This window comes from Sinohyriopsis cumingii, chromosome 7, assembly GCF_028554795.1.
Source record: "Sinohyriopsis cumingii isolate HCF-2022 chromosome 7, ASM2855479v2, whole genome shotgun sequence".
Classification (NCBI taxonomy): domain Eukaryota; kingdom Metazoa; phylum Mollusca; class Bivalvia; order Unionida; family Unionidae; genus Sinohyriopsis; species Sinohyriopsis cumingii.
This window is the reverse complement of record NC_142967.1, coordinates 6,571,888-6,599,747: the sequence shown is the minus strand read 5'-3', so window position 1 is coordinate 6,599,747 and position 27,860 is coordinate 6,571,888. Positions and strand designations below refer to the sequence as shown.

Here is a 27,860-nt window from a genome sequence, read left to right as displayed (position 1 = left end):
CACCATAGAGTGGACCAAATATAGCTTTATGGTGGCAAACCATTTTTGGGGGTGTTGCTAAACGCTGAATGTCCACTACAGCCTCCTACACTGGCATACAAGGGTCAAGGCCTCAGTTTTATTTTGTGAAGAGAAAGTCAGTCCTTCAATCTTCCCTGCAGTTGATAAAAGCTTGGAATTGGCAGGGTCTGTCTGCCAAGAACAGTGCCCTAGAGGAATTCTAAGTCCTTTTATTTTCAGGGAGTCAGCTTCCAATGTTCTTTACATCCTTACTGGTATAACACCCATTTTGATGTCTTCATCACAGATCTGGCAGCATTAGACAAGAATACACTACAGTCAGTCTGACTGTACAGGGAGTAAAGATATTCTACATATCACTCTGAATCACAGCAACCATTGCCTTATCAAGAAACAGGTGGTGGAGATTGCTTGGAATCCACAACCTCCAGATATTTGCTGCAAGCATTTTCTGAATAGAATGGGATTCAAGATCAGTCTGTGTCTCCATCTGTCTGAATGAATTTGCCGCCTGTCTTGATATGATAGATATTCATGTTCCCATCCATCCATCCTTATGGAAATTCCTGCGGTTTAAAGGCAGACAAAAATGGCCTTGGGCCTTTATGAACATACTCCACTGTATTGTATCCCAGCTCCATATTACTTCATCTGTTTCCATGGCAGCATATTTGGATGACATCCTCTGGAACATCAGTTCCATTCCATTCAAAGGAAAGAACAATCTCATTTCCCTTTTACATCATAGGTTTTTTGGTCATTCTGGAGGTGAAGTCTCATCATTGTCCATCTGATCAGTTTGTCCATCTGATCAGTTTGTCCATTTGGGTATGGATTTTTTTACCCACCTCAGCCTGCTACATCTTTCCATCTTCAGGTGGTTTGAATCATTGTCCTCTCAGAATCCATTTCCAATACAAAATGGATCACAACCAGGGAGTTTCTGCAACTTCTCCAATTGGTTTTTGCAGCCACAGATCTTATCCTATTGGATTGCCTTTGCAGATGACCTTGCTTCTCAAGGGAATCTCTCTTCCATGCTGCTCGATTACAGAATCATAATAACAAGTGAGATAGAATAAAGTCTTGACCAGTGTTGCAACCAGGGTTGGCTCACAACAGGAATACTGCTTGAATAGAAGCACACACATGTACAAACACAAGCACATGTGGTTGAGCAACCCATCTGTTAGTGGACTTCAATACTGTGAACAACCACCCATCTGTTTGTGGACTTCAACACTGTGAACAACCAATTGGATCTGGAGGACACGTTTCCACAATAATCTCTTAGAGATGAAAGCCATCATAAAAGCCATGTAATTTTGGAGCCACCATCTGCAGAATGAGATGGAGTTCATCATGTCAGACAACTTGGTGGTGGTGACATACCTCCACAGACAGGGTTGTACCAAATTGCCATAACTCTGCATTCAGGTCTTACATCCTGTTATTGGTGCACACAGTGCAACATCGACATCCAGATCAGATATATTCCTGGCAGACTCAGTGTCTTGGCCAATTCTTTCTCATGGGGGGAACAGATTCTCCTTACAGAATTATCCCTCCGTCCTCCATTTGTTTTTCTTCAGATTTGCCAGATATGGGAGTGTCTGATGATCGATTTTTATACAACCAGGAGAAATCAAAAACTGTCCGCTTTTGTTTCCACAACACTGGGTCTGTAGGCTTGGTCTGTTGAAGCTATTTAGTTGGGAGGGTCTATGGTCCTTTGATTACATCCCAATGATCTTAGTAACAAAGATTGCACAGAACTGAGGGACCTGGAGTGAAAAATAATTCTGATTGTCCCTCTCCACTGGGACAAATCCTGGATCAATGATCTTCTTGATCAAGTGATAGATCTACCCAGGAAGATCCTGGCTAGGCCAAATCTCAAATAGCCTTGGACTCATTTGTTCCATCCTTTCCATTTGCCGTTTTCTTCTTCATGCTTATCTCTTGTCCAGAGAGCCTTGCAGAAGTAAGAATTCAAACTATCAGTCATGGAAAGAATTGCTCAAGCTAGAAAGTCCCACTCATATTTAACCCTTTACCTCATGCAAGCACCTCTGGATGCCTCTACCCAATTCGCATACAAGCGCCTTTTGATGCCTCAAAACCGTTCTCATGGAAGTGCCTTTTGATGCCTGCTGTAAACATCAGCCATTTTTAGCAAGTTTTCCAAGCGCCACCTTCGGGAAAATCTTCTGTTAGACACTACATTCATTGGTGTGAATGACCATTAAGTCAGATCATGTGGTTGCTATTTATGTTCTGGTCTAAATCTGCTATTTAAAGTAACTGGGTCGTATTCTGCACTCTCCAAAATGGAGGTCAAAGATTTCACTTGGTACTTACATGAGTTTTTGCAATTAGAATCAAAATATTGAAAGTTTCAATAACTTAGGTAAAGGTTCTGATATTGATGTAGGCAGCAATTTTTATAAATTATCAAATTCAGATGATTTAGTGATGTAGACACAGACAAAGAACTTGTAAATTTCAAGTATGAGAAATGGCAGTTACGTTTGGTCATGTGGCTTCACTAACTTTAAAACTGAAGATTTTAAAGCACATAAAAAATTATCCCATGAAAAATAATTATACAGCTATAATGATCTGATTTTACTTTTAAATCTTTCCATACATTATATGTGTACCAAAAATGTAAAGCGGCTAAAATTGCTGTTAAATGTAACATACACTACACTGCTTAACATTTAACAGGTAGGTCTATGTATATGGAGTTAAATAGGTAACAGGTGTTCTATTTATTGCACACTGCACTGGGTAACTTTGCTGCAAGTATATTGAAGGGCTAAAAACCATACACTCTATGAGGTAAAGGGTTAAAGGCTTGCAAATGGAAGTGTATGTTTTCAGGGATTGGTGCAAAGTTTTAAAAAAACATCATTCCTTTGAGTGCCTCTGTCCCTGAAGTGGCAGACTGTTTTCGTTGCCTGTTCAAGGAGGAAAAGGTGGCTTTGATACCTATTAAAGGCATGTTCCATCAGCATGGCAGTAAGGATCTTGGTCATGACAAAGAACTCTCTGACTTATTGTCCAACTCTGTGTTCACCAGGTCTACCTTCAGTTTTATCATGGCATGGCAGCCATTATGACATAACCTGATTTTATTGCTAGGAATCGGTTGCTGTCAGTAGGCAATCCAAAATCATCATACAGTCTCTTTCCTTTATTGACACAACCCAAGACACAATTTCAAACAGGATCTGATACACATGCTCAGGAGCCAGTTTGTGAAGTCGAGTCAAAAGATGACTCTTTCTGCTTGTCAGTCATTGTAAAGAGGACATAACCCCTCAAGTACTCTCATCATGCTTGAAGTGGGTAATGAGGATGGCCTACTCTGGCATAATACTAGAACAGAGTTGCCTTATGAAGATCTCTATCACGAGATAAGTGCAGTCACTGCAAGCATGCTTTGCACTGATGGTCATATCTCTATCAAAGATATCATTGAGGCCATCATTAACATGCACAGTCAACCTTCTCAAATTTTACATGTGTCTACGAGACTTTGTTCTACAGCAACAAACTCTGGATATGACAGACCCATTATCAGTTATAAGAGCAGCTTCTAGACCCAACTGATATCAGCACAACCTCTGGACAGGCACCCCACACATCTTGCAATGGATTTATCTAAAATTTTACCTGGTAAGAAGATTTCATTATTTCTTCTTTCCAGTGCTGTTCACAATCTGGAGAGTGAGTTAACCTTCCTGTTGGGAATCCAGTATTCTGAACTTAGAGGTTACCTGAGGTACAGATTGGATTTTCAACATTCTTTTGACCTATTACCTATTCTCCTATCATTAATGTGATTAGGGAATGTATTTGAAGGAGAAAGTACATTGTTTTAGTAATCTTTGTTTCTCTGAATACCTACCAGATCACATTACTTTAATACCCTCCTATCCTCCCCACAGTGTAAGCATCCCTTTACATGATGTTCCTCTCAGCTTAAAACTAGCATCACCTGTAGGTAGCAATGGGAGTAATGGGCAAGAGTTATTCCTCATTGTACACTATCAACAGAAAGATGAATTTTCATCATTTGGAAGGGCTGAGTTTGGGAAGTAGTAGGGCTTATATTCCTAACGTTAATGTGATCTGGTAAGTATTCTAAAAGAAATATAATGAAGAGAAAAAAAATTGTTTTCTTACAAAGCCATAATAATTTATATTGATTAAGATATAAGAAAACTCAGTATATCATGACTAGACAGTGTATCGTGTACCATATCCATACTCCCCAGTCTCAAGATTGACATCACAGCAAGGGAAAATATAAAAAAAATTGGTGACCCCTACCCAAATATCAGTATGACATTTGAACTACAAAAGATATTTTAATGTTACTGTACATTATGTATATCTTGGTTTGACAGTACTTTGTTTACAGTCATATTCTCTGCCCTTAAGGTCAAGGCCACAACAGTAGATAATGTAAGTAGATGGCCTGTTTCCTTGTAATCCTACAGATATATTTATTAAAATTTATATCAAGATTCACAACAACGTACAGTTGTCAGGTTGCAAGCTCAGTAGTCGGGCTCATAAGTAGGAAAAAGACCTTGAGTATATGTACTTTTAAGCAATAAATCTCTTGTAATTGTATCAACAGAGGAACCCAGACATCAAGCTTTATGGCTTACCATGGAGTTTCCCTGGTTGGTTGAACAAGGAAGGGGTGAGAAATCCATACACGTATCCAGAAATAACATCAGCTTACATCATCAAGTGGATACAGGGGGCCAAAATGTACTACAATCTGACCATTGACTATGTTGGGGTAAGGTCATTCTTAACTTTTCTTAACTGTCACCATGCTTTTTCAGGAATTTTTCTGCCCATTTGTCTGTGCACAAGTAATTTACATACCAGTACACACTTTGCTTGATATAGATATGAATATTTTTTTATACATGCACTATAGTTGAAGAGTTTTTAGAGAAATGGGAAGAGCTGTTGTATTGAATGGTATAACTGACTCTGGGACAAAGTACAATGTAATGCATACAATTGTTCTGTGGAACACTGTGATATTATTGTTGAGCCCACATTAACAGGAAGCAAGACAAAATCACTTCTCTGCCACTGCCAGTGGCATCAACAGTTTGATGAGGTTTTAATAAAATTTTTTACATGCCATCCATATTATGTAATGATGATGTACATTTTTTTTATAGCAATTTGATTTCCTCCACAATATCTAGAGTCATCTTCAGTTAGTAATCTTTGTGAAAAGCTTGCACTTAACTGGGGTAAGCACAAACTCTGTTAATTTCAGAATCGATAGGTCCAAAGTCAAGCTCACTGAAAGTTAATTATCTACCATCTACAGGTATGAGATTTTGTGGAGGGCTTACACTTGTGGTGTGGAAGAGGCCCATTTGGTTTTGGAGTGAAAGGTCAAATGCTGAGGTCATTGTGGTTCAGTGAAAAATTGATTTTGCAGAATAACTTTTGTTGCAGAGCAAGTTCTTTGACCAGACTATTTGGCTGACTTCTGTTTAGGGTAATAAAGAAATGCAGAATCTAGAGTGTAAAGGTTAAAGGTCATGGCCATAGTGAGTCTAAGAAGACAATAATGGTTTCCATACATTATCAAAGGTTGAGGTCATTTAGAACCACTAGTTAGTAAGCTTCAGAGTCAACCATGCCCCACTGTTGCCACTATAGAGGACTAATAAACATGGGGTGGGTGTATAATATGTCATTCATAGGACGTGGTTCTGTTGTTCAGGCAGTGCTTTAAACATGGAGTTGACATGCAGGCCCTGACCATGCTATGAAGTACAGCTTTCATTTGCATAATGCAACTGATCGAAGATGGTATGCCTTTCAAAATCATAGTTACAGGATGACATTATGATGCCTTCTATTGCTTCTACCATCACTACCAGAAAAGTGATGCTTATTATGTGACAGGGATGTAGAATATGTCTTGTGTATCCTTCCACATGTTGTAAGAGATGACAGATAGAGGCAGAAGCCAGGGTGGTTCATTGGTTAGTGTACTAAGCTCATTCAGCATTTGGCTATTAGGCAGATGCCAGCCAGGCAGTCACTCTCAGGCCTGTTTGGGTCTCTTGTTTTATTTGTAGAACTAGTCTATTGGATCTGATTAGCCAATCCTACTTACATGTAATTCGTTTTAGTGAATTTTCACTGCAGATACATTTTTGTTTTGATAACAACTAATCTAATTACATTTTCTTTCAGATCTGGAATGAAAAGGATTATGACAAGACATACATTAAGGTAAGAAATTTCATACCTTCAGATTTGATATTTCTTGGATTTAGGTTAAAGTCCTGAATCATTTTGTACAGTTTTGCAGTATTGTGCTTTGGAAAGAAGTTTGTCACCTAAAATAGATACACAAATATGTTTGTTGAGTTTTCCATGAATATCTGTAGCATCTAAAATGGGGTGTGGTGGTGGTCTTATGATTTTGGGCTTGGAAAGATTTATCACTCACTTGCTGTCTACTCTCTATTACTGAAAAACTTGTAATTCTATTAATAACCACATTTTCATATTTAGTTCTGTTGTCCATTTGACTTTGATAAAATGAGTCTAGCTACCTGGTATATAATGGGACTTAACTCTAAATATTTGAAATTCAGGTTTCATATTTTTAGTGGGATATTTTTATTTGCATATGATCACAAAATAATCAATATCTTACAATTTATGTTTGTTCCTTCAGTATTGTTTAATGTACTGTAATGCTGTAAAACTAACACCATTCTATGGATTTTGATTTGATGCACATGTGTGTGCATGTATGGTATTATCTTGAAGTATGGATTCTTGTTCACAGTTCTTCTTTTATGGTTATGACACAGTCATAAACTTGGTGAGGGTAGCAAATCATAGAGTTTAATTGCAAGAAATCTGATTCAGTGGTTTTGTTGAAAAGTCATTGAAGAGTGAGCTTCAGTACTCTTCAGTAATTAGTGTATATACATAGTGTTCCATTAGTAGCCTTCAAGCAATAATTCTAGTATTATACAATCATGTTGTTCATTGTGATTAAGCACACATGAAAAAAATAAAACAGGTTTTAAACTTTTCAATAATAATTTTCTTTTGAATGAAGAAACAGATTAGTGGCAGAAATTCCCAGGATGCATTTTCCTTGCCTGCTGAAACAACTGTATATACATGGTTTCCATCCCAACCCCAAATTATCTGACCTTGCACATCAAGCTCATAATGAAGTAGCTTCATAAAGAAAGGTTTATGCAAACAGATGGTGGTCAGAATTGCTTTGGCAAGAAGACCTGCTTTTTTAAATCCTATATGGAGAAATGGAGAGTCTTCTTCCTGTGGTGTAAGCTTAGAATCACCACTCCCTTGAAAGCTTTAGTTTTGAAGAGAGTTAGCTTCCTTGTATGGCTTTTCTGTGAGAAAAAGTTAGCCCCACTTACAATCTAGGACCATCATTCCATGATTTTAGATGTGTTTAGTTATGGTACATGTATATATCATTGGGAAAGTTGACCAAGTCTGGCCTACAGTGTGTTTGGAATGATTCCACAAATGTATCATTTGTATATCACACTCTTAGAAGAGCTTATGGGATTGCCTACGATCGCTAATCTTTCCATGTAGATGGTCATATTTGCAGAAGGTTTTCAAGAAAACTGATAGAGTAGCTAGTTAGTTCTAAATGAAATGGTACTGATCTGTCATCCTAGTACAGTTGCAATGGCACCCATCTTGAAAATATTAGAGAGAGTTATATCGATATGGGTTTTCACCAGAGGACTTCATATGAAGCCTAGTTGGTCATATTCACCAGAGGACTTAATATGAAGTCGCTCAGCATTAAGAGGTTAGTGTTAGGACTGGTTGGCCTGGTGTCAGGATAATGTGACTGGGTGGGACATCATGCTACATGTCTGCAGCATGATGCCTCAGTGCTAGACATCACTATAAACTGCCACATTGCAGACATCATAGCGATATGACTGAAAAATTGTTAAAGCTATGTTAAAAATCCAAATCACATCACAACACATCATATGAAGTCTAGTTGGTCATAAATGAAAGTGCTGATCTGACCTTCAATATGGATCACCTCTGTTTGAAATTCTTGTCATCACTATTCCTTTTTAATGAAAAGTTATACACGTATTGACATGGGATTTTCTCCATAGGAGTTCTTATCGTGTCAAGTTAGTTCTGATTGAAAGTTATGTTGATTTGGCATCCAGTATGACCGCTGTGATGGCCATCTTATTATTTCTGTCCCTTCATGGGTGGTCAAATCAACATGGAGTTTTCACCAGAAGACTCCTTATGATATCTAGTTGGTCCTAAATGGATCACACTTAACAATTTGTTTGTTACACTGAGTTTGTTGTTTCTGAACTCCATTTTAAACATTTTGTCTTACTCATTGAGGCAGATCTCCAGCTTCATTCATCTGTGTTAGACAAATCAGTGTTAGACAAATCAGTGTTAGACAAATCAGTGATAGACAAATCAGTGATAGACAAATCAGTGATAGACAAATCAGTGTTAGACAAATCAGTGATAGACAAATCAGTGTTAGACAAATCAGTGATAGACAAATCAGTATTAGACAAATCATTGTTAGACAAATCAGTGATAGACAAATCAGTGTTAGACAAATCAGTGATAGACAAATCAGTGTTAGACAAATCAGTGATAGACAAGTCAGTGTTAGACAAATCAGTGATAGACAAATCAGTGATAGACAAATCAGTGTTAGACAAATCAGTGATAGACAAATCAGTGTTAGACAAATCAGTGATAGACAAATCAGTGATAGACAAATCAGATTGGTCATCTTCCTGATAACTTGTTTTGTTGTCTTTTAATTAGTAATTCGTTCAACTACAACATAGATGAAATATGGCAGAAAGTAGAGTATAGGAAAGCTCGGGGATTTGAAGCTCGTGTGAGCTCGAGCTAGAGCTCGATAATTTTTTCGAGCTTTCGAGCCTGAGTAGTACGAAATATAATTTTCTTTATAATTTATTTAAACATCATTCTTGTTAATATAATAGTATTTCAAAAAGACAAGAGCATGCAGAGATTTATCCGATAACTTTGTTAGCAATTTTGTACAGAAATTAGTAGCAACTGAAAATGCTTTTTCTGAATCAATTGAAGTCGGTTTGATTGTACTGATGGCATCTGATAATCGCCTCAAATTTTCAGTCAGTTCACCATTACTTTTTGACAAGGAAAATTCTTGGCGTAATTTCTTAAATCGATCGGTTTGAAGAGATCCCTGAGTGCTAGAAGCTTCCAATCAAAATCTAAGTTCATCTTCAAGTGAGAGCTCGTTATGGTTAATTGTTATTTTCTCATCATCTGCTTCTTCATTTGCAGTATTTGCCGATGGAAATAGCCGCTTCATCAAATTTGTCGCTAATTCAGTAGAAGTTTTGGATGGAACATTATCCAAATGGTGCAGAGAAATCATAAGATCCATTAAGTTGTTGATTAACTCTACCGTCGATGTAATGATCAATATTTTCTAAAAGAGTACGACTGATCTCTGTTCCTTGTGCAGACAATTTTTCCCTCATGAAGCTAATAGCAACATAAGCGGTTCTCAGATAAGCTTTTTTTCGCTCATAGCATTAAGAGTAACGTCAACCGGTTTCAACGCCAAAACTATGGATTTCACTCAGCACTTCATTGGTGACTTTGTATAATTTAATAAAGATTTCTAGCATTTTTAGCATGGAATTCCATCTAGTTTTGCAGTCGAGGGACAGTTGTTGTTCTTTGTTAAATTTTTCTAAGCTTTTAGCTTTAAACGCATCCAATTGTATGGCTGAGCCTTTGAAAAATTTAACGATTTCTCTCACAGTGTTTATATTTTCCTTCCATGATTCGCTTTGTATCTCAACTTCTTCAGCACTCAATTCATCGTCGCTTTCATCGAAATCATCAGTCTGTCCAGTTTCTTCGCGTGAAAAAACTGAAATTCCTTGACCTGGGCAATTTTCTCTGTAAAAAGTTTTTGTAACACCCAAATGCAATCCGTGATCAAGGCAGGCTTGATACAGAGTGGGCGATTTTTCTCCGAACTTGATCATGACACTTGCTCCATCACCGGTAGAGGCAACAATATCCTGTTTGAATGAGACACCAAAAGAATTAAGATGTTCCTCAACAAGCTTGTTCATTCTTTCAGCATTACAACTTCCGTAAATTCTGACAAGACCAAGATTGATTCATTTTGACAAGACCGTATGAAGGTTGATGTTGAGAAATCGACGATTTCTGATACTTGTCCATTCATCCAATGATATTGAAAATCTCTTTGATTCTGAGAGTTCTTTCTTAATGTCCTGTATGACTTGTTGCTTCACTTTTTCTTCAAAATCGCGAATAAGGGACATTACCGATCTTTCATCAGCAGGTAGCTTCATTCCTCTTAATGACAGCGATTGGTGAATAAATTCTGAATGAGTGATTTTCCAAATCGAGAATCGATCAACTGCAGTGAGTTTCGAGACTATTTCTTTCAGTGAAGTTTTGACAACAAAGTTATCCATTGTTCTCATTTTCTTCGGCTCTATTTCAGACTCATCCTTGTTGATGTCAATATGATGAATGCTAAGCAGATGTCAACACATTGTTAAAGTGTTTCCTTGTGGACATGAAATTGTCTGCTTACATTCATTGCAAGCTGCGAAATTATCCTTTTCGCGCTTGTTAAAATAAGTCCAAACAGCTGATTTCTTATTTTTTGACATCGCTACTGCTTTAGAAATAAAATATAAGTAAAATTTAACAAACAAAGAGCAGATACAATATGAAAAATCGCTGATAACACGTTTATGTTGTTTGAACTGTTCAAAAAATCAGTTTAAAAGAAATCCCTCGGCCATCAGTTGTGCGCCTACTGCCCCTCCGGCACCACTCATCGTTAGGCCAAACGCTTGAGAAATTCACCAGTTCTCTCGCTTGCAGAAGTTGAAAAACCCCTTCTCCCCGTCAGCCGAAATCATAATAGTCGGAATTATTATCTTAGGAGCCCCCAGCAATGACCGTTGCAATGCAATGACCGCCCACTGGTCGACCAACACATGGGGAAGCGTGGGCCATGTGAATCTGTAAAGCCGCTCATTCCTATAGTCAATTAATTATTGCACGGGTTTATCCGGTCCGATAATATAAAAAAGCGGAGAATTTTTCTAGGCGTAAGCTCGAAGCTTGTCGAGCTTCGACCTCGAGCTTCGAGGCCCCGAAAATGCTCCAAAATTATCGAGCCTCGAGCTCGAGCCTAGGCTCGTCCCGAACTCTAGCAGAAAATGATGTAATTCCCATGGTTCATGCTCTTTTAGAATACTATGCTGTTCTGACCCATGGATCCTTTAAACCATCATCTCTTTGCATTAGTACAGTATAATTCGTGCGATTTCTTGTTTCTCCACACATGACAGTGTGGATGGAGAGAGTGTGGAGAAGACCAAGAAAAAGCCCCTCCACCATCTTCCTTTGCATTGTAATGGAGCCACATCCAACCACCACCACTGAGTGGATGTGGTGTTGATACAGTTGGCATGATTTATTGTTTATTACATCAGCAAGCATGCAAGTTTCATTGATTGAGAGATATGGTAGGCCACTGAGTTATTTGCATCATTGCTTGCATAAATTAATGGACACATTTGTTTTGTATTCTTCCAAATTAGAATTTTTTTGTTAAACAAATTTTGCTAAATGTCAGATGAAAACACCGCATAAAATCATTGAATTCTTTTTGAGAGAGGGAGGGAGAGGCATTGTTCATATGACTGCTGGATAGAGACATCTAAATTCATACTTATGTTTACGTGATACATGCAATTTTTCCCCTCCAGAAACGTATAAATAATGACATATTTTTGATGATCAAGTTTCAGATATAGCTGCTATTTTTAAAAAGTGTGATAAAATTGGTAAAACATTGTTCTCTTTACAAGCACGACCGTCTGAACCACATGCATCAACTTTAAAGTCCCATTGTTTGGCAAGACATTCTCATCTATAAATATCTTTTTCAAACAAGTAAGTCATAGGCTGAATTCATAATATGGAGAGAGAGGGCAGGTTGTAATTAGTCACTGAAAATAGATACAGGACACCAATCTACATTTAGAAGTGAATGTTATTCTTTTATGTTAGCCGTGCTTGGGAAAGGTGTAAAATAAAACCACAAGAAAATTAGAGAGAAAAAAGTAGCAAATAAAGGATTGAAGTCAGAGCTAAAGGATTTGGTGTGCAGTGTCTCAGCATTTCTAACAGAATATCAAAAACTTCATTTTTTTATCATCCAAAAATCCACTGAAAAGGCTTTACATAGTTGTAAAATGTCTTTGAGAGAAAGAGACCGGAATGCAGAATTGCCGAAGACAAAGCATAACTGCATTTATTTTGACTAAAACTTGCTAAAAAGTATATATTGAATATTGGACTAGACTAATTTGTTTCAGAATTTTAAAGTGTTGGATTGATTTATGGCTATATGGCACAGCAACACACTATTCAAGGCTTAGTCTGACTGGCTGTCTACTGTCCCCACCCTTCAAAATTGCTGATAATTCTGGTGTTAAGGCAATAAGAGATGGTTTGACTACTAAGATGTGTCCATGCACAAGACACTCCAAATAAGTAAACTAACTTTCTTATAAAAATGTAAACTAAATAAAACCAGATTTATTGACTTGACAGAAAGAGATTTTGGAATCTGAGATGTGTTAGTCTCACATGTTGTATAATTTCTGCCAGAACAAGAGAATGCAAGGAAACAAACTATATTTGATGGTATGAGGTGTCTCTTCTTCTGTCAGAAAATGAAATAAAAAAAATTTGGTTTTGTTCTTTTCTTTATTTAAAAAAAGCAGTGGTCATTATTTGCAGTTTAACTGTCCATATCTCAGAGGATTTTTCCTTTGTAGCTGTGTGATCGATTCATGTTGTTGAAGGGAAGCCAAATCGTGTGCTTCTCATCATGTCAGTGAATATTTTGTTCAGATTTCTTTGAATAAAGTTACAAGAGAACTTGACTGGAAGTGTCCATGATCTATTTTCTTTAGATGATGATGTGAATTTTTTGGGCAACATTTTTTAAACTGAACTGGGAATGCCCATAAATTTTTGACATCGTCAATAACTGCAGATAGAAATATATTGCATAGAAGCCTATCAGCCTTTTCTAAACAAATATGTATTGAATATACAAGACATATTTGAAATGATTTTTATTGTCAGATATATAATTGAAATAAAGACAATTGATTCTTCAAATAGTATTCGATTTTAAATCACTGATGTCTGGATCTTTCCATGAGTGGTGATATCTTCATGCATTGGCTATGTCAGTAATGTCATCCCAGATTGAAAAATAACGAAGAATGAGGGACGATGATGTGTGCTTATTTGCTGCCTTCTAACATTATTGATCTAGTGCTTCATCAATACATGTAAAGAATTCTTGACTTTTCCTCCTATAAACTAATGATAGTTATTAAAATGACAGTATAGTTTTCTCCAAGAGGTGATTTAACACGATTTGCAACATTGTGCCACTGGTGTTATCATACCAAAGGACAGGTTATCTACTGTCAGATATGAGAAATCTGTCAAAGTAGCTGGAATATAGTTTTGTTTTGTTGTTGTTAGACACTGAGAAAGAGTCTGGATGCAGCAGACCTGCAGCATGTGAGGATTGTGGCTCCAGACGCACCACACATTAATGACTGGAAAATCTGTGCAGACATTAGTACTGACCCAGACCTAGCTAGGGCTGTGGATATTGTTGGGTGAGTTAGAAAATATTTCATTATGATTGTCTGGTTCTGTTTGATTTTTGGTTTGAATGAATTTCAGTTCCTCCATGTCTCTTGTATATCTTTTACCTAATTTAGTTTGTATTAATTATAACATTTACAAACTGTATTGTCTTGCAAAAAGTAGTAACAAAGTATAGATTCCACTGGTAATACTTGAAATAACATTAGAAAATGATTTTAAAAAGAAAGCACCATAGCAATTCCTCAAATAAAGATTCAGATATAGACATCCCTGTGGAATGAAAGAAAAGAAAATTATGAATAATATTATTAACATTTTTTTAGAGCAATCAGCAAAAAGAACAATGAATAACAATATCTCTGGAGTTCCATGTAATTAGGATGACATCAATTCTTTAAGTATTCCAAATACTTTGATACATGTGAGGATGAATTTAAATTTGACTAAAAACATACACTGTGGCCTCTACTTCAAATTAATTCTTACCACTTTTTTTTAGGAATCCCAAGGTAGGGGAAATTAGTGCTTAGGTAGTCTGTTTGTGTCTTTTTTGTCTGTAGATAGCTGTAGTTAACAGATTTTTCCTGCACTTGTAGCTCAGTAGCTCCTTACCAAATTCATTTCTAATTTGAAATATAATATATTCACATCATTCCCTTCTTTCAGTACCACTGCTGCCCCTGGGTGGGGCCACATGTCAGGAATAATAATGGGAACACATTTACTCTTTACCAAATTCATTTCATATTTGGAATATGACATAATCACATTATCCTCTTATTTCAGTACCACTGCTTCCCCTAGGTGGGGCAACATATCAGAAATTATAATGGGAACACATTTACCCCTTAACAAATTTACTTTGTATTTGGAATATAATATAATCACATTCTCCCCGTAAGTACCACTACTGGCCCAGCTTGATGATAGATTTAAGTGTTTGGTTAAAGAGGTGGTTTTCTTCATTGTTTATCTTACTCCATGACCAATTCATGTTTGGGATATAACATCACCATTACCACTTCTGGTTCATTAATTATATTAGGGACACATTTTTGTAAACATTTCCGATAAAGGTTTTTCATCACTTATATTTCCATAGTCCCTGTCAGGTTCCATTCATATTTGGAATATAATATCACATACTTATCTCATTGCCATTCCAGTGTGTGTGTGTGTGTTTTAATTCGCTGTATAAGTTTTGTACAGAATATACTTGTGTAATTAATTGTATAACATTCTTGTACAGAAGATACTTGTGTAATTCATTGTATAACATTCTTGTACAGAAGATACTTGTGTAATTCATTGTATAACAGTCTTGTACAGAAGATACTTGTGTAATTCATTGTATAACATTCTTGTATGGAAGATATTTGTGTAATTCATTGTATAACAGTCTTGTACAGAATATACTTGTGTAATTCACTGTATAACATTCTTGTATAGAAGATACTTGTTTAATTCATTGTATAGCATTCTTGTACGGAAGATATTTGTGTAATTCATTGTATAACAGTCTTGTACAGAAGATACTTGTATAATTCGCTGTATAACATTCTTGTATAGAAGATACTTGTTTAATTCATTGTATAGCATTCTTGTACAGAAGATACTTGTGTAATTAATTGTATAACATTCTTGTACGGAAGATATTTGTGTAATTCATTGTATAACAGTCTTGTACAGAAGATACTTGTGTAATTCATTGTATAACAGTCTTGTACAGAAGATACTTGTGTAATTCACTGTATAACAGTCTTGTACAGAAGATACTTGTATAATTCACTGTATAACAGTCTTGTACAGAAGATTCTTGTGTAATTCACTGTATAACATTCTTGTACAGAAGATACTTGTTTAATTCATTGTATAACATTCTTGTACAGAAGATACTTGTGTAATTCATTGTATAACATTCTTGTACAGAAGATACTTGTGTAATTCATTGTTTAACAGTCTTGTACAGAAGATACTTGTGTAATTCATTGTATAACATTCATGTGCAGAAGATACTACTCATGTAATTCATTGTATAACATTCTTGTACAGAAGATACTTGTGTAATTTATTGTATAACATTCTTGTACAGAAGATACATGTGTAATTCATTGTATAACATTCTTGTACAGAAGATACTTGTGTAATTCATTGGATAACATTCTTATACAGAAGATACTACTCATGTAATTTATTATGTAACAGTCTTGTGTAGAAGTTATTCATGTAATAAATTGAAAAATAATTGTGTGCAGAAGATACTACTCAATGTATAATTCATTGGATAATATTCTTGTGAAAAGAAGATACTTTTGTAATTCATTGGATAACATTCTTGTGAAAAGAAGATACTTTTGTAATTCATTAGATAACAATCTTGCATACGAGGGTTCAATGATTGTTGATGGTGATTTAGAAAATGTTTGTCAAAGAATTGTCAGAGATATAATTTTTTGTTACATCACATGAAACTGAAACTGCAAATGTGGCTGAGAACCTTTTAACACATAATGGCTGACCTTTAGAACTCTGCACTTTGATGATAAAATTGAACATCAGAGTGAAAAGTTCAAATGTCAGGATTAAGAAAGTAGGTGACCTTTGCTGTTGCAATCCTTGATATTTCAAAAATTAGAAAGTTTGTTACGCTCCACAGATGAACTTGAGTTTTATTTTTCCTCTCCATCAGCACAGATTTTCGCCTTGAAAATTAACATTTATAACCGTATAAATTTTGGGTATTGGATAGGCCTAACTTGGAGTATTTTGATTTTGGTGCAGGTGTCACTACCCCGGGACAGTCACCACTGCAGAGGCTGTCAGTATTGGAAAGCCTCTTTGGGCCTCAGAAGATTACAGCACATTTAACGACATAGTGGGAGGAGGCTGTTGGGCCAGGGTAGGTGGATACTGTGTTTCTAGATAAACAATATATACACTGTTGCAGATAGGGTAGACCCAGATCTGCTGTCATATTATGGACCTGCCTATCTGGGTTTGTGTTATTTGTTCTATACTTTAATTCATGCAGACATTATAAACCTCAGAATATTGCCTCGTTTAAACATGGCAATTAATTTGTGATGAAAAGGTTCATAATTTTACAATGACAACAAAAGATCTCCTAGCTTAAAAGTTATTTTTTGATCAACCCTCAAAAATCACACTTGCAAGCTTGTAATTTGCAATTAAAAAGTGTCATTTGTGAGCTCAGAAAATAACAGGTATGTTATCATACAGTGATATTTTTCAAAAAAATCCTGATTTTCTCTCTACTTTAAAAAAATAATTTATTTACTGACAATCAATTAGACTAGAGTTTTCAGTTTAGATGCGAGTCGCGATTGTCAAGAACATAGAATTAGAATAACAATAATATGCTTATATGCCTTACACATCTTGAATGCATGCCACGGCTTAAAAATCAGCGGACATTTGCCATGTCGGTGGTTGCTCATGGTTTGCAAGTTGGATCCTTTGCATCCCCAGCCTCAGGCGGATCCTTGGCTGAGTACTGAGGGGGAGCATGGCTTGAACACAGATCCATGCTCCACATGAATTGTATACGGTGGAGTCTGTTACATATGCATGGATGAATTGTATGCAGTGGAGTGCTTTTACTCAATAAGTGATGAATTGTATACAATGGAGTGTGTTACACATGCCTAGATGGATGGTATGCAATGGAGTGTGTGTTACACTTGGATTGATAAATTGTATGCAGTGGAGTGTGTGTTACACTTGGATTGATAAATTGTATGCAGTGGAGTGTGTGTTACACTTGGATTGCTGAAATAAGAAGTGTGTTCCACATGGATAGAAGAGACAGATTTAGATTATTATGTGACAAACGCTGGCCCTGGGGACCATCCTTGACCAAAATCGGATTAGGCCCCTTGGCTTGACTGTTCAGATCTGTACCCTATAACCATGTACTTGGTATAAAGAGAAAAATGCACATGTGCAACTGTCATTTTACCCTTTAGTCAGTGTTATATTTTGGAATGTATCCTAGAGGCTCAGACATTTGGTTGGAGGTTAAAGTGGGAAAGCATGGAGGAGTATGTTTTACATTTTACAAACACAGGCATTTTGTACTATTATGTATAGTGTATATGTGATAGGAAACTTTAAATGTCTTAATATATCAAAATTTATTTTTCATTTTTATTTGTGAACAAACTTTAAATGCTTGAAGTTATGCCTTCCTTTTTTTTCATCAGCTGCTGAACCAGAACTATGTAAATGGCAACATAACTGGGTGAGTCGTTTTTGTTGGTAAATGAGTGCTAGAAACACCTTCCATATATATTTTATTAAAGGAACATTTTGATAAATATTATGACATGCATAGAAACACAACTGTTGCTTTTGTTTAATATTTTTATACATGTGCCAAAAAATGAAGTTTCTGTTTGATGATGTTGCCTGCCCATTCCTCCATCCATTACCAATTTCTGCACACTAGCTTGAGTTCTCCACTGTCTGGTGTTATCAAACTTTGTGATGGATTGAACTTAGGGTGCAGAAGAAGTCTATTGAGCTTGTGGTCAAGTAATCATGCTTCAAGGTAAATGTCACTGAAATAAGAAAAGTGTTTATGTTAGTTGCACACCAAACAGCAGACTACATTTTTTTGCTTGTATTTGTGGTAAGGAAGAAGTCAGTTGAGTTTGGAGTTAAGATCAATGACTAAAAGAAGAATTTTTCTGCACAATAATATTAGTTCTATAGCACAGTCTTGGACATAACTTTGTGGATGGCTTGCACTTGGGGGTAAGGAAGAACCTTGTTGATTTAGGGGTCAGTGTCACTGTAACTGAAAGACGAAAAATGATTTAAGCGTAATAACATTAGTTCTACATCACAGACCTGTTTCAAACATTGTGGATATTTGGCAAATTTAGTAAGGACAAAACAAACCTATTCTTGGATTAAAAAGTTCAAATGTCAGGGTTACTGTAACTAAAAAAAGCAAAATTCAGATTTATACCATATACCTTCACTAGAGTTTGTGGATGACATACATGCTGGGGAAGAAAAATGTATTGATTATTTTGGAACCAAAGATCAAGGGTCAGGGCACTGTGTCAAATACAAGAGAAATGGTCCTTACATCATAAATTGTGATTAAGACCATGTACCTTGACTAAAGCATAGAGGGCTTGCACTTAAGGTGTGGAAGGGGCCTATTGATTTTAGGGTAAAACAGTAAATTCTCAGGATCATTGTAGTTTTTAAAAAAATGGGCTTTGCAGAAAAACTTTCATTTGAATGCAAGGTCCTTGATGGAACTTTGTGGATGGCTTACACTTTGAATAATAAAGACACCTACAGATTCTGGGATCTAACATTAAAAGAAACCTACAGATTCTGGGATCTAACATTAAAAGACACCTACAGAATCTGGGATCTAACATTAAAAGACACCTACAGAATCTGGGATCTAACATTAAAAGACACCTACAGAATCTGGGATCTAACATTAAAAGAAACCTACAGATTCTGAGATCTAACATTAAAAGAAACCTACAGATTCTGGGATCTAACATTAAAAGAAATCAACAGATTCTGGGATCTAACATTAAAAGAAACTTACAGATTCTGGGATCTAACATTAAAAGAAACCTACAGATTCTGGGATCTAGCATTAAAAGAAACCTACAGATTCTGGGATCTAACATTAAAAGACACCTACAGATTCTGGAATCTAACATTAAAAGAAACCTACAGATTCTGGGATCTAACATTAAAAGAAATCAACAGATTCTGGGATCTAACATTAAAAGAAACCTACAGATTCTGGGATCTAACATTAAAAGAAACCTACATATTCTGGGATCTAACATTAAAAGAAACCTACAGATTCTGGGATCTAACATTAAAAGAAACCTACAGAATCTGGGATCTAACATTAAAAGACACCTACAGAATCTGGGATCTAACATTAAAAGAAACCTACAGATTCTGGGATCTAATATTAAAAGAAACCTACAGATTCTGGGATCTCACATTAAAAGAAACCTACAGATTCTGGGATCTAACATTAAAAGAAACCTAGAGATTCTGGGATCTAACATTAAAAGAAACCTACAGAATCTGGGATCTAACATTAAAAGACACCTACAGATTCTGGGATCTAACATTAAAAGAAACCTACAGATTCTGGGATCTAACATTAAGAGACACCTACAGATTCTGGGATCTAATATTAAAAGAAACCTACAGATTCTGGGATCTAACATTAAAAGAAACCTACAGATTCTGGGATCTAACATTAAAAGAAACCTACAGAATCTGGGATCTAACATTAAAAGACACCTACAGAATCTGGGATCTAACATTAAAAGAAACCTACAGATTCTGGGATCTAATATTAAAAGAAACCTACAGATTCTGGGATCTCACATTAAAAGAAACCTACAGATTCTGGGATCTAACATTAAAAGAAACCTAGAGATTCTGGGATCTAACATTAAAAGAAACCTACAGAATCTGGGATCTAACATTAAAAGACACCTACAGATTCTGGGATCTAACATTAAAAGAAACCTACAGATTCTGGGATCTAACATTAAGAGACACCTACAGATTCTGGGATCTAATATTAAAAGAAACCTACAGATTCTGGGATCTAACATTAAAAGAAACCTACAGATTCTGGAATCTAACATTAAAAGACACCTACAGATTCTGGGATCTAACATTAAAAGACACCTACAGATTCTGGGATCTAACATTAAAAGACACCTACAGATTCTGGGATCTAACATTGAAAGAAACCTACAGATTCTGGGATCTAACATTAAAAGACACCTACAGATTCTGAGATCTAACATTAAAAGACACCTACAGAATCTGGGATCTAACATTAAAAGAAACCTACAGATTCTGGAATCTAACATTAAAAGACACCTACAGATTCTGGGATCTAACATTAAAAGACACCTACAGATTCTGGAATCTAACATTAAAAGACACCTACAGATTCTGGGATCTAACATTAAAAGACACCTACAGATTCTGGGATCTAACATTAAAAGACACCTACAGATTCTGGGATCTAACATTGAAAGAAACCTACAGATTCTGGGATCTAACATTAAAAGACACCTACAGATTCTGAGATCTAACATTAAAAGACACCTACAGAATCTGGGATCTAACATTAAAAGAAACCTACAGATTCTGGGATCTAACATTAAAAGACACCTACAGAATCTGGGATCTAACATTAAAAGAAACCTACAGAATCTGAGATCTAATGTTAAAAGAAATCTACAGATTCTGGGATCTAACATTAAAAGAAGCTTTCAGATTCTTAGATCTAATGTTAAAAGAAATCTTCAGATTCTGGGATCTAACGTTAAAAGAGACCTAATGATTCTGGGATCTAACATTAAATGAAATCTACAGATTCTGAGATCTAACATTAAAAGAAATCTTCAGATTCTGGGATTTAACATTAAAAGAAACCTACAGATTCTGAGATCTAATGTTAAAAGAAATCTACAGATTCTGGGATCTAACATTAAAAGAAGCTTTCAGATTCTTAGATCTAATGTTAAAAGAAATCTTCAGATTCTGGGATCTAACGTTAAAAGAGACCTAATGATTCTGGGATCTAACATTAAATGAAATCTACAGATTCTGAGATCTAACATTAAAAGAAATCTTCAGATTCTGGGATTTAACATTAAAAGAAACCTACAGATTCTGAGATCTAACATTTAAAGAAACCTACAGATTCTGGGATCTAACATTAAAAGAAACCTACAGATTCTGGGATCGAACGTTAAAAGAAACCTAATGATTCTGGGATCTAACATTAAAAGAAATCTACAGATTCTGGGATCTAACATTAAAAGAAACCTACAGATTCTGGGATCTAACATTAAAAGAAATTTGCAGATTCTGGGATCTAACATTAAAAGACACCTACAGATTCTGGGATCTAACATTAAAAGAAACCTAATGATTCTGGGATCTAACATTAAAAGAAATCTACAGATTCTGGGATCTAACATAAAAGAAACCTACAGATTCTGGGAGCTAACATTAAAAGAAATTTGCAGATTCTGGGATCTAACATTAAAAGAAATTTGCAGATTCTGGGATCTAACATTAAAAGAAATTTGCAGATTCTGGGATCTAACATTAAAAGAAATTTGCAGATTCTGGGATCTAACATTAAAAGAAATTTGCAGATTCTGGGATCTAACATTAAAAGAAATTTGCAGAATCTGGGATCTAACATTAAAAGAAATTTGCAGATTCTGGGATCTAACATTAAAAGAAATTTGCAGATTCTGGGATCTAACATTAAAAGAAATTTGCAGATTCTGGGATCTAACATTAAAAGACACCTACAGATTCTGGGATCTAACATTAAAAGAAATTTGCAGAATCTGGGATCTAACATTAAAAGAAATTTGCAGATTCTGGGATCTAACATTAAAAGAAATTTGCAGATTCTGGGATCTAACATTAAAAGAAATTTGCAGATTCTGGGATCTAACATTAAAAGACACCTACAGATTCTGGGATCTAACATTAAAAGACACCTACAGATTCTGGGATCTAACATTAAAAGAAATTTGCAGATTCTGGGATCTAACATTAAAAGAAATTTGCAGATTCTGGGATCTAACATTAAAAGAAATTTACAGATTCTGGGATCTAACATTAAAAGAAATTTGCAGATTCTGGGATCTAACATTAAAAGAAATTTGCAGATTCTGGGATCTAACATTAAAAGAAATTTGCAGATTCTGGGATCTAACATTAAAAGAAACTTACAGATTCTGGGATCTAACATTAAAAGAAATTTGCAGATTCTGGGATCTAACATTAAAAGAAACTTACAGATTCTGGGATCTAACATTAAAAGAAATTTGCAGATTCTGGGATCTAACATTAAAAGAAACTTACAGATTCTGGGATCTAACATTCAAAGAAATTTGCAGATTCTGGGATCTAACATTAAAAGAAATTTGCAGATTCTGGGATCTAACATTAAAAGAAATTTGCAGATTCTGGGATCTAACATTAAAAGAAATTTGCAGATTCTGGGATCTAACATTAAAAGAAACTTACAGATTCTGGGATCTAACATTAAAAGAAATTTGCAGATTCTGGGATCTAACATTAAAAGAAATTTGCAGATTCTGGGATCTAACATTAAAAGAAACTTACAGATTCTGGGATCTAACATTAAAAGAAATTTGCAGATTCTGGGATCTAACATTAAAAGAAACTTACAGATTCTGGGATCTAACATTAAAAGAAATTTGCAGATTCTGGGATCTAACATTAAAAGAAATCTACAGATTCTGGGATCTAACATTAAAAGAAATTTGCAGATTCTGGGATCTAACATTAAAAGAAATTTACAGATTCTGGGATCTAACATTAAAAGAAATCTTCAGATTCTGGGATCTAACATTAAAAGAAATTTGCAGATTCTGGGATCTAACATTAAAAGAAATTTGCAGATTCTGGGATCTAACATTAAAAGAAATTTGCAGATTCTGGGATCTAACATTAAAAGAAATCTTCAGATTCTGGGATCTAACATTAAAAGAAATCTTCAGATTCTGGGATCTAACATTAAAAGAAATCTTCAGATTCTGGGATCTAACATTAAGAGGTCATGGTCATGGTGAGTCTGATAAGAAAATATTGCTGTCTTCACAGTAAGTTTAGTTCAAGACCACATAATCTGGATTAAGGGTCCAAATCAATGTGTTTCTATAGATTTCTAATTATACACATAGCAGGCATACAGTATGCCCAAGTCAATGTGTGCCTATGCATAGATTTCTATTATACACTTAGCAGGCATACAGTATGCCCAAGTCAATGGGTGCCTATGCATAGATTTCTATTATACACTTAGCAGGCATACAGTATGCCCAAGTCAATGTGTGCCTATGCATAAATTTCTATTATTCACATAGCAGGCATACAGTATGCCCAAGTCAATGTGTGCCTATGCATAGATTTCTAATTATACACATAGCAGGCATACAGTATGCCCAAGTCAATGGATGCCTATGCATAGATTTCTATTATACACTTAGCAGGCATACAGTATGCCCAAGTCAATGTGTGTCTATGCATAGATTTCTATTATACACATAGCAGGCATGCAGTGTGTCCAAGTCAATGTGTGCCTTTGCATAAATTTCTATTATTCATGTAGCAGGCGTACAGTGTGCCCAAGTCAATGTGTGCCTATGCATAGATTTCTATTATACACATAGCATCATACAGTGTGCCCAAGTCAATATGTGCCTATGCATAGATTTCTATTATTCACATAGCAGGCATACAGTGTGTCCATGTCAATATGTGCCTATGCATAGATTTCTATTATACACATAGCAGTCATACAGTGTGCCCAAGTCAATATGTGCCTATGCATAGATTTCTATTATACACATAGCAGTCATACAGTGTGCCCAAGTCAATATGTGCCTATGCATAGATTTCTATTATACACTTAGCAGGCATACAGTGTGCCCAAGTCAATATGTGCCTATGCATAGATTTCTATTATTCACATAGCAGGCATACAGTGTGTCCAAGTCAATATGTGCCTATGCATAGATTTCTATTATACACATAGCAGGCATACAGTGTTTAGATCTTTTCTAATATTTTAAATCTTTTGCTATACTAATTTGTCAGCGAGGGGTTTCAGTTTACATCTGATGAACTTGTAATAAGAATTATATAGTAGATTACTATTGAGACATGTCCTTATGCCTAACATTACAATTGAGTTTAAATGTACTGAAATATGTGCTGATAAGAAACAAATTTCCAAATATTTTCCATGTTTAATTTTACCTTGTATTTACCAGCACTTTGCATCTTTTGATCGTTCACTACAGCTTCTCTCTCATACTATGATCACTATGTGCACAAAATCTATTCTTGTGCAATTTGTATCCTCTAGTTTTGTATAATTATATTATTGCAGGACAATATCATGGAACCTGATAGCTGCATACTATGACTCTCTTCCCTACACACGGGATGGCCTGATGACAGCTGAGAGCCCCTGGAGTGGAAACTATGTGGTGGAGACCCCAATCTGGATGACTGGTAATGTTATTCAGGCTTTGTGGAGAAAGTGATAGTGTTATACCACCTAATCTGTGAGTTCAAAGTGACAGTGTTATACCACTTAACCTGTGAGTTCATTTAAGAAGTCTTGGAGCCATGGTGGCTTACTGGTTAGCATGCTGGACTTGTTTACTGAAAGTTTTAGGTTTGAATCCTGCCCAGATCAGCCAAAGTTGGCTGCTGTGGTTTAACGCTTGGCAAGGAACTTTACTCTCATTGCTGTGGTTTAACTTTTGACAAGATATTTTACTCTTACTGCTGTGGTTTAACTCTTGGCAAGGCACATTACTCACACTGCTGTGGTTGAACTCTTGGCAATGCTCTTTAATTGCACTGCTGTTGCTTAACTCTTGGCATGGCACTTTTACTCTGCTATGGTTTAATTCTTGGCAAGGCACTTTACTCACACTGCTGTTGTTTGACTCATGGCAAGGCACTTTGCTTTTACTGCTGTGGTTTAACTCATGTCAAGGCACTTTACTCACACTGCTGTGGTTTATCTTTTGGCAATGCTCTTTAATTGCACTGCTGTTGCTTAACTCTTGGCAAGGCACTTTGCTGTGGTTTAATTCTTGACAAGGCACTTTACTCGCACTGCTGTTTAACTCATGGCAAGACACTTTACTCACACTGCTGTGGTTTAACTCATGGCAAGGTACTTTACTCTCACTGCTGTGGTTTAACTCTTGGCAAGGCACTTTACTGTCACTGTCTTTAAACCGTATAGCCTTTAATGTGTTTATATGCCATCAGACACCAACCAACCAACCAGTAAGTCAACCAGCAAATAAACAGATATGCAAATTAGTTTGAGACAACTTACTCCTTCCAGTATTATGACTTGAATATTAATTAGAATTAGAGAAGGCTAATATATTTTCATATTCTAGTTAGAACTTCTGATGAAAAAGGATTTAGGGATAAGGAAGGTGTGACAGTGGTTGAAACTACACTTGGTAAAGACAGTATGGAAATGATAATGTGCCCCCTGTTGATGTGAGAATTTCGAATGTGTGCATGTTTCTTATCAACCGTCCCATTAATGCTTGAGATAGACATGGTTAATATTTTATAATATATGATGATAGAAGGGGATTCTCGTTTTAGTCTGGACAATTTTTTATGTGTTCCTGGTGGTAGTGGTGGTGGTGGTTAACTAGATCCACAGAAAATAATTTTAATATAATAGGAATAAGCTTATGTGTTACAGCTTTCCAGTTGATTCTGCAATCTCTGATTTCATTGAATCAGTTAATTCTGCAATCTCTAATTTCATTGATTGAATTAATTCTGCTATCTCTAATTTCATTGGTTGAGTTAATTCTGCTATCTCTAATTTCGTTGACTGAGTTAATTCTGCTATCTCTAATTTCATTGAATGAGTTAATTCTGCTATCTCTAATTTCATTGAATGAGTTAATTCTGCTATCTCTAATTTCATTGGTTGAGTTAATTCTGCTATCTCTAATTTCATTGATTGAGTTAATTCTGCTATCTCTAATTTCATTGAATGAGTTAATTCTGCTATCTCTAATTTCATTGAATGAGTTAATTCTGCTATCTCTAATTTCGTTGACTGAGTTAATTCTGCTATCTCTAATTTCACTGGCAGAACTTAATAAAGTTTGAAGAGGTTGCATGTTTACTTTAAACTGAAATGATATTTTTCATATGTACACTGTACAACCTTCAGTATAAATTATCCTTATGTTACATTTTTGGTATATGAATAAGATACATCATATATGTAATGGATTCATACTTACAATGTGCGGTCACTTTCTGTGATACCTGATAATTTTGCTAAAATATTAGTTGTTAATTTATTTGATTTTGGTTAACATTAATTGTTGTGTTTACTTTCTAATGGCAGCTCACACAACTCAGTTCACCCAGATTGGCTGGTATTACCTGAAACATGGTCATGGTGCTGGTCATTTTCTGCAAGGAGGAAGCTATGTGACCTTTACAGACCCCAGCACTGGACATGTCACAGTCGTTATAGAAACAATGGTAAGGCAAGTCATGGTCACTGTTGCATTTTGAACTTAAAGGTCAGTGCACATTTATAGCACCACACTTCATGTAAAGCCTTAGCATGATGAGTTATTTGTTGGTCGCATAGACTTAGTGTCATTATTGATATTATTATCCTCATTGTTATATGAACACCTGGGATTTCCATTTGAAAATTCTGTTTCATAATAATAAATTACTAAACTATTTTCACTCAAGTTGTCCTCGTGAACACAGATCAGTGTTTCTGTTTGAATTAATGATAAACATGGCAGTATTATAGAGGTAAATTGATGTTTGTTTTATTTGAATAAGAATAGTATACATTTCACAGAAACATAGAGGAATTGGAGTAACATGTTTATTCACACATAGTTCAAATTCCTAGATTACATACAGGCCAACTTTTATATTTAGGATATTAAAATAAGTATCGGTAATTGATTATGTACTGACTAGAGTTCAGGGTGACAGAGTGTTTTAAAGATTATTGACTTGCAAGAATAATAAAATTATGGCGATATTTTTGAACACAAATTGTGCTTACACCTGTATATGGCTGCATATTGTAGACTTTAAATATAGACATAAAATGTACAGCCAATATTCAAATTAAATTCTAGTACAATGTCACAACTGAAGAATTCTTTGTTTTCATATTCCTTTATAAAACATCAGTATAAATTGAAGAAATTTTTCGCATAACAACAGTGTTATTCTGACTGCAGCTTTGGTTTTGTATGCAAATGTAGTTCCCCAATTAGACAATGTTATTTGCCATAAAGGGACGTGGATGATGCAAGTTTTTTTTATATACCTAGTTGTATCTAAATCCTGATGATTAGATATACTGAATCACTCTT

The 27,860-nt window shown here is 35.5% G+C and overlaps 1 protein-coding gene across 1 annotated transcript in view; it reads left to right on the top strand.

Moving 5' to 3' along the window:
• Positions 1–27,860, top strand: part of LOC149794684 (galactocerebrosidase-like) — an 86,237-nt gene that overhangs the window by 26,867 nt on the left and 31,510 nt on the right. Inside the window, exons 5-11 of the mRNA XM_089964292.1 lie at positions 4,676–4,843; positions 6,277–6,315; positions 13,717–13,856; positions 16,630–16,747; positions 18,072–18,109; positions 24,836–24,960; positions 26,855–26,994. Coding sequence (XP_089820418.1) covers positions 4,676–4,843; positions 6,277–6,315; positions 13,717–13,856; positions 16,630–16,747; positions 18,072–18,109; positions 24,836–24,960; positions 26,855–26,994 — 768 coding nt within the window. The remainder of the gene's footprint in view (positions 1–4,675; positions 4,844–6,276; positions 6,316–13,716; positions 13,857–16,629; positions 16,748–18,071; positions 18,110–24,835; positions 24,961–26,854; positions 26,995–27,860) is intronic.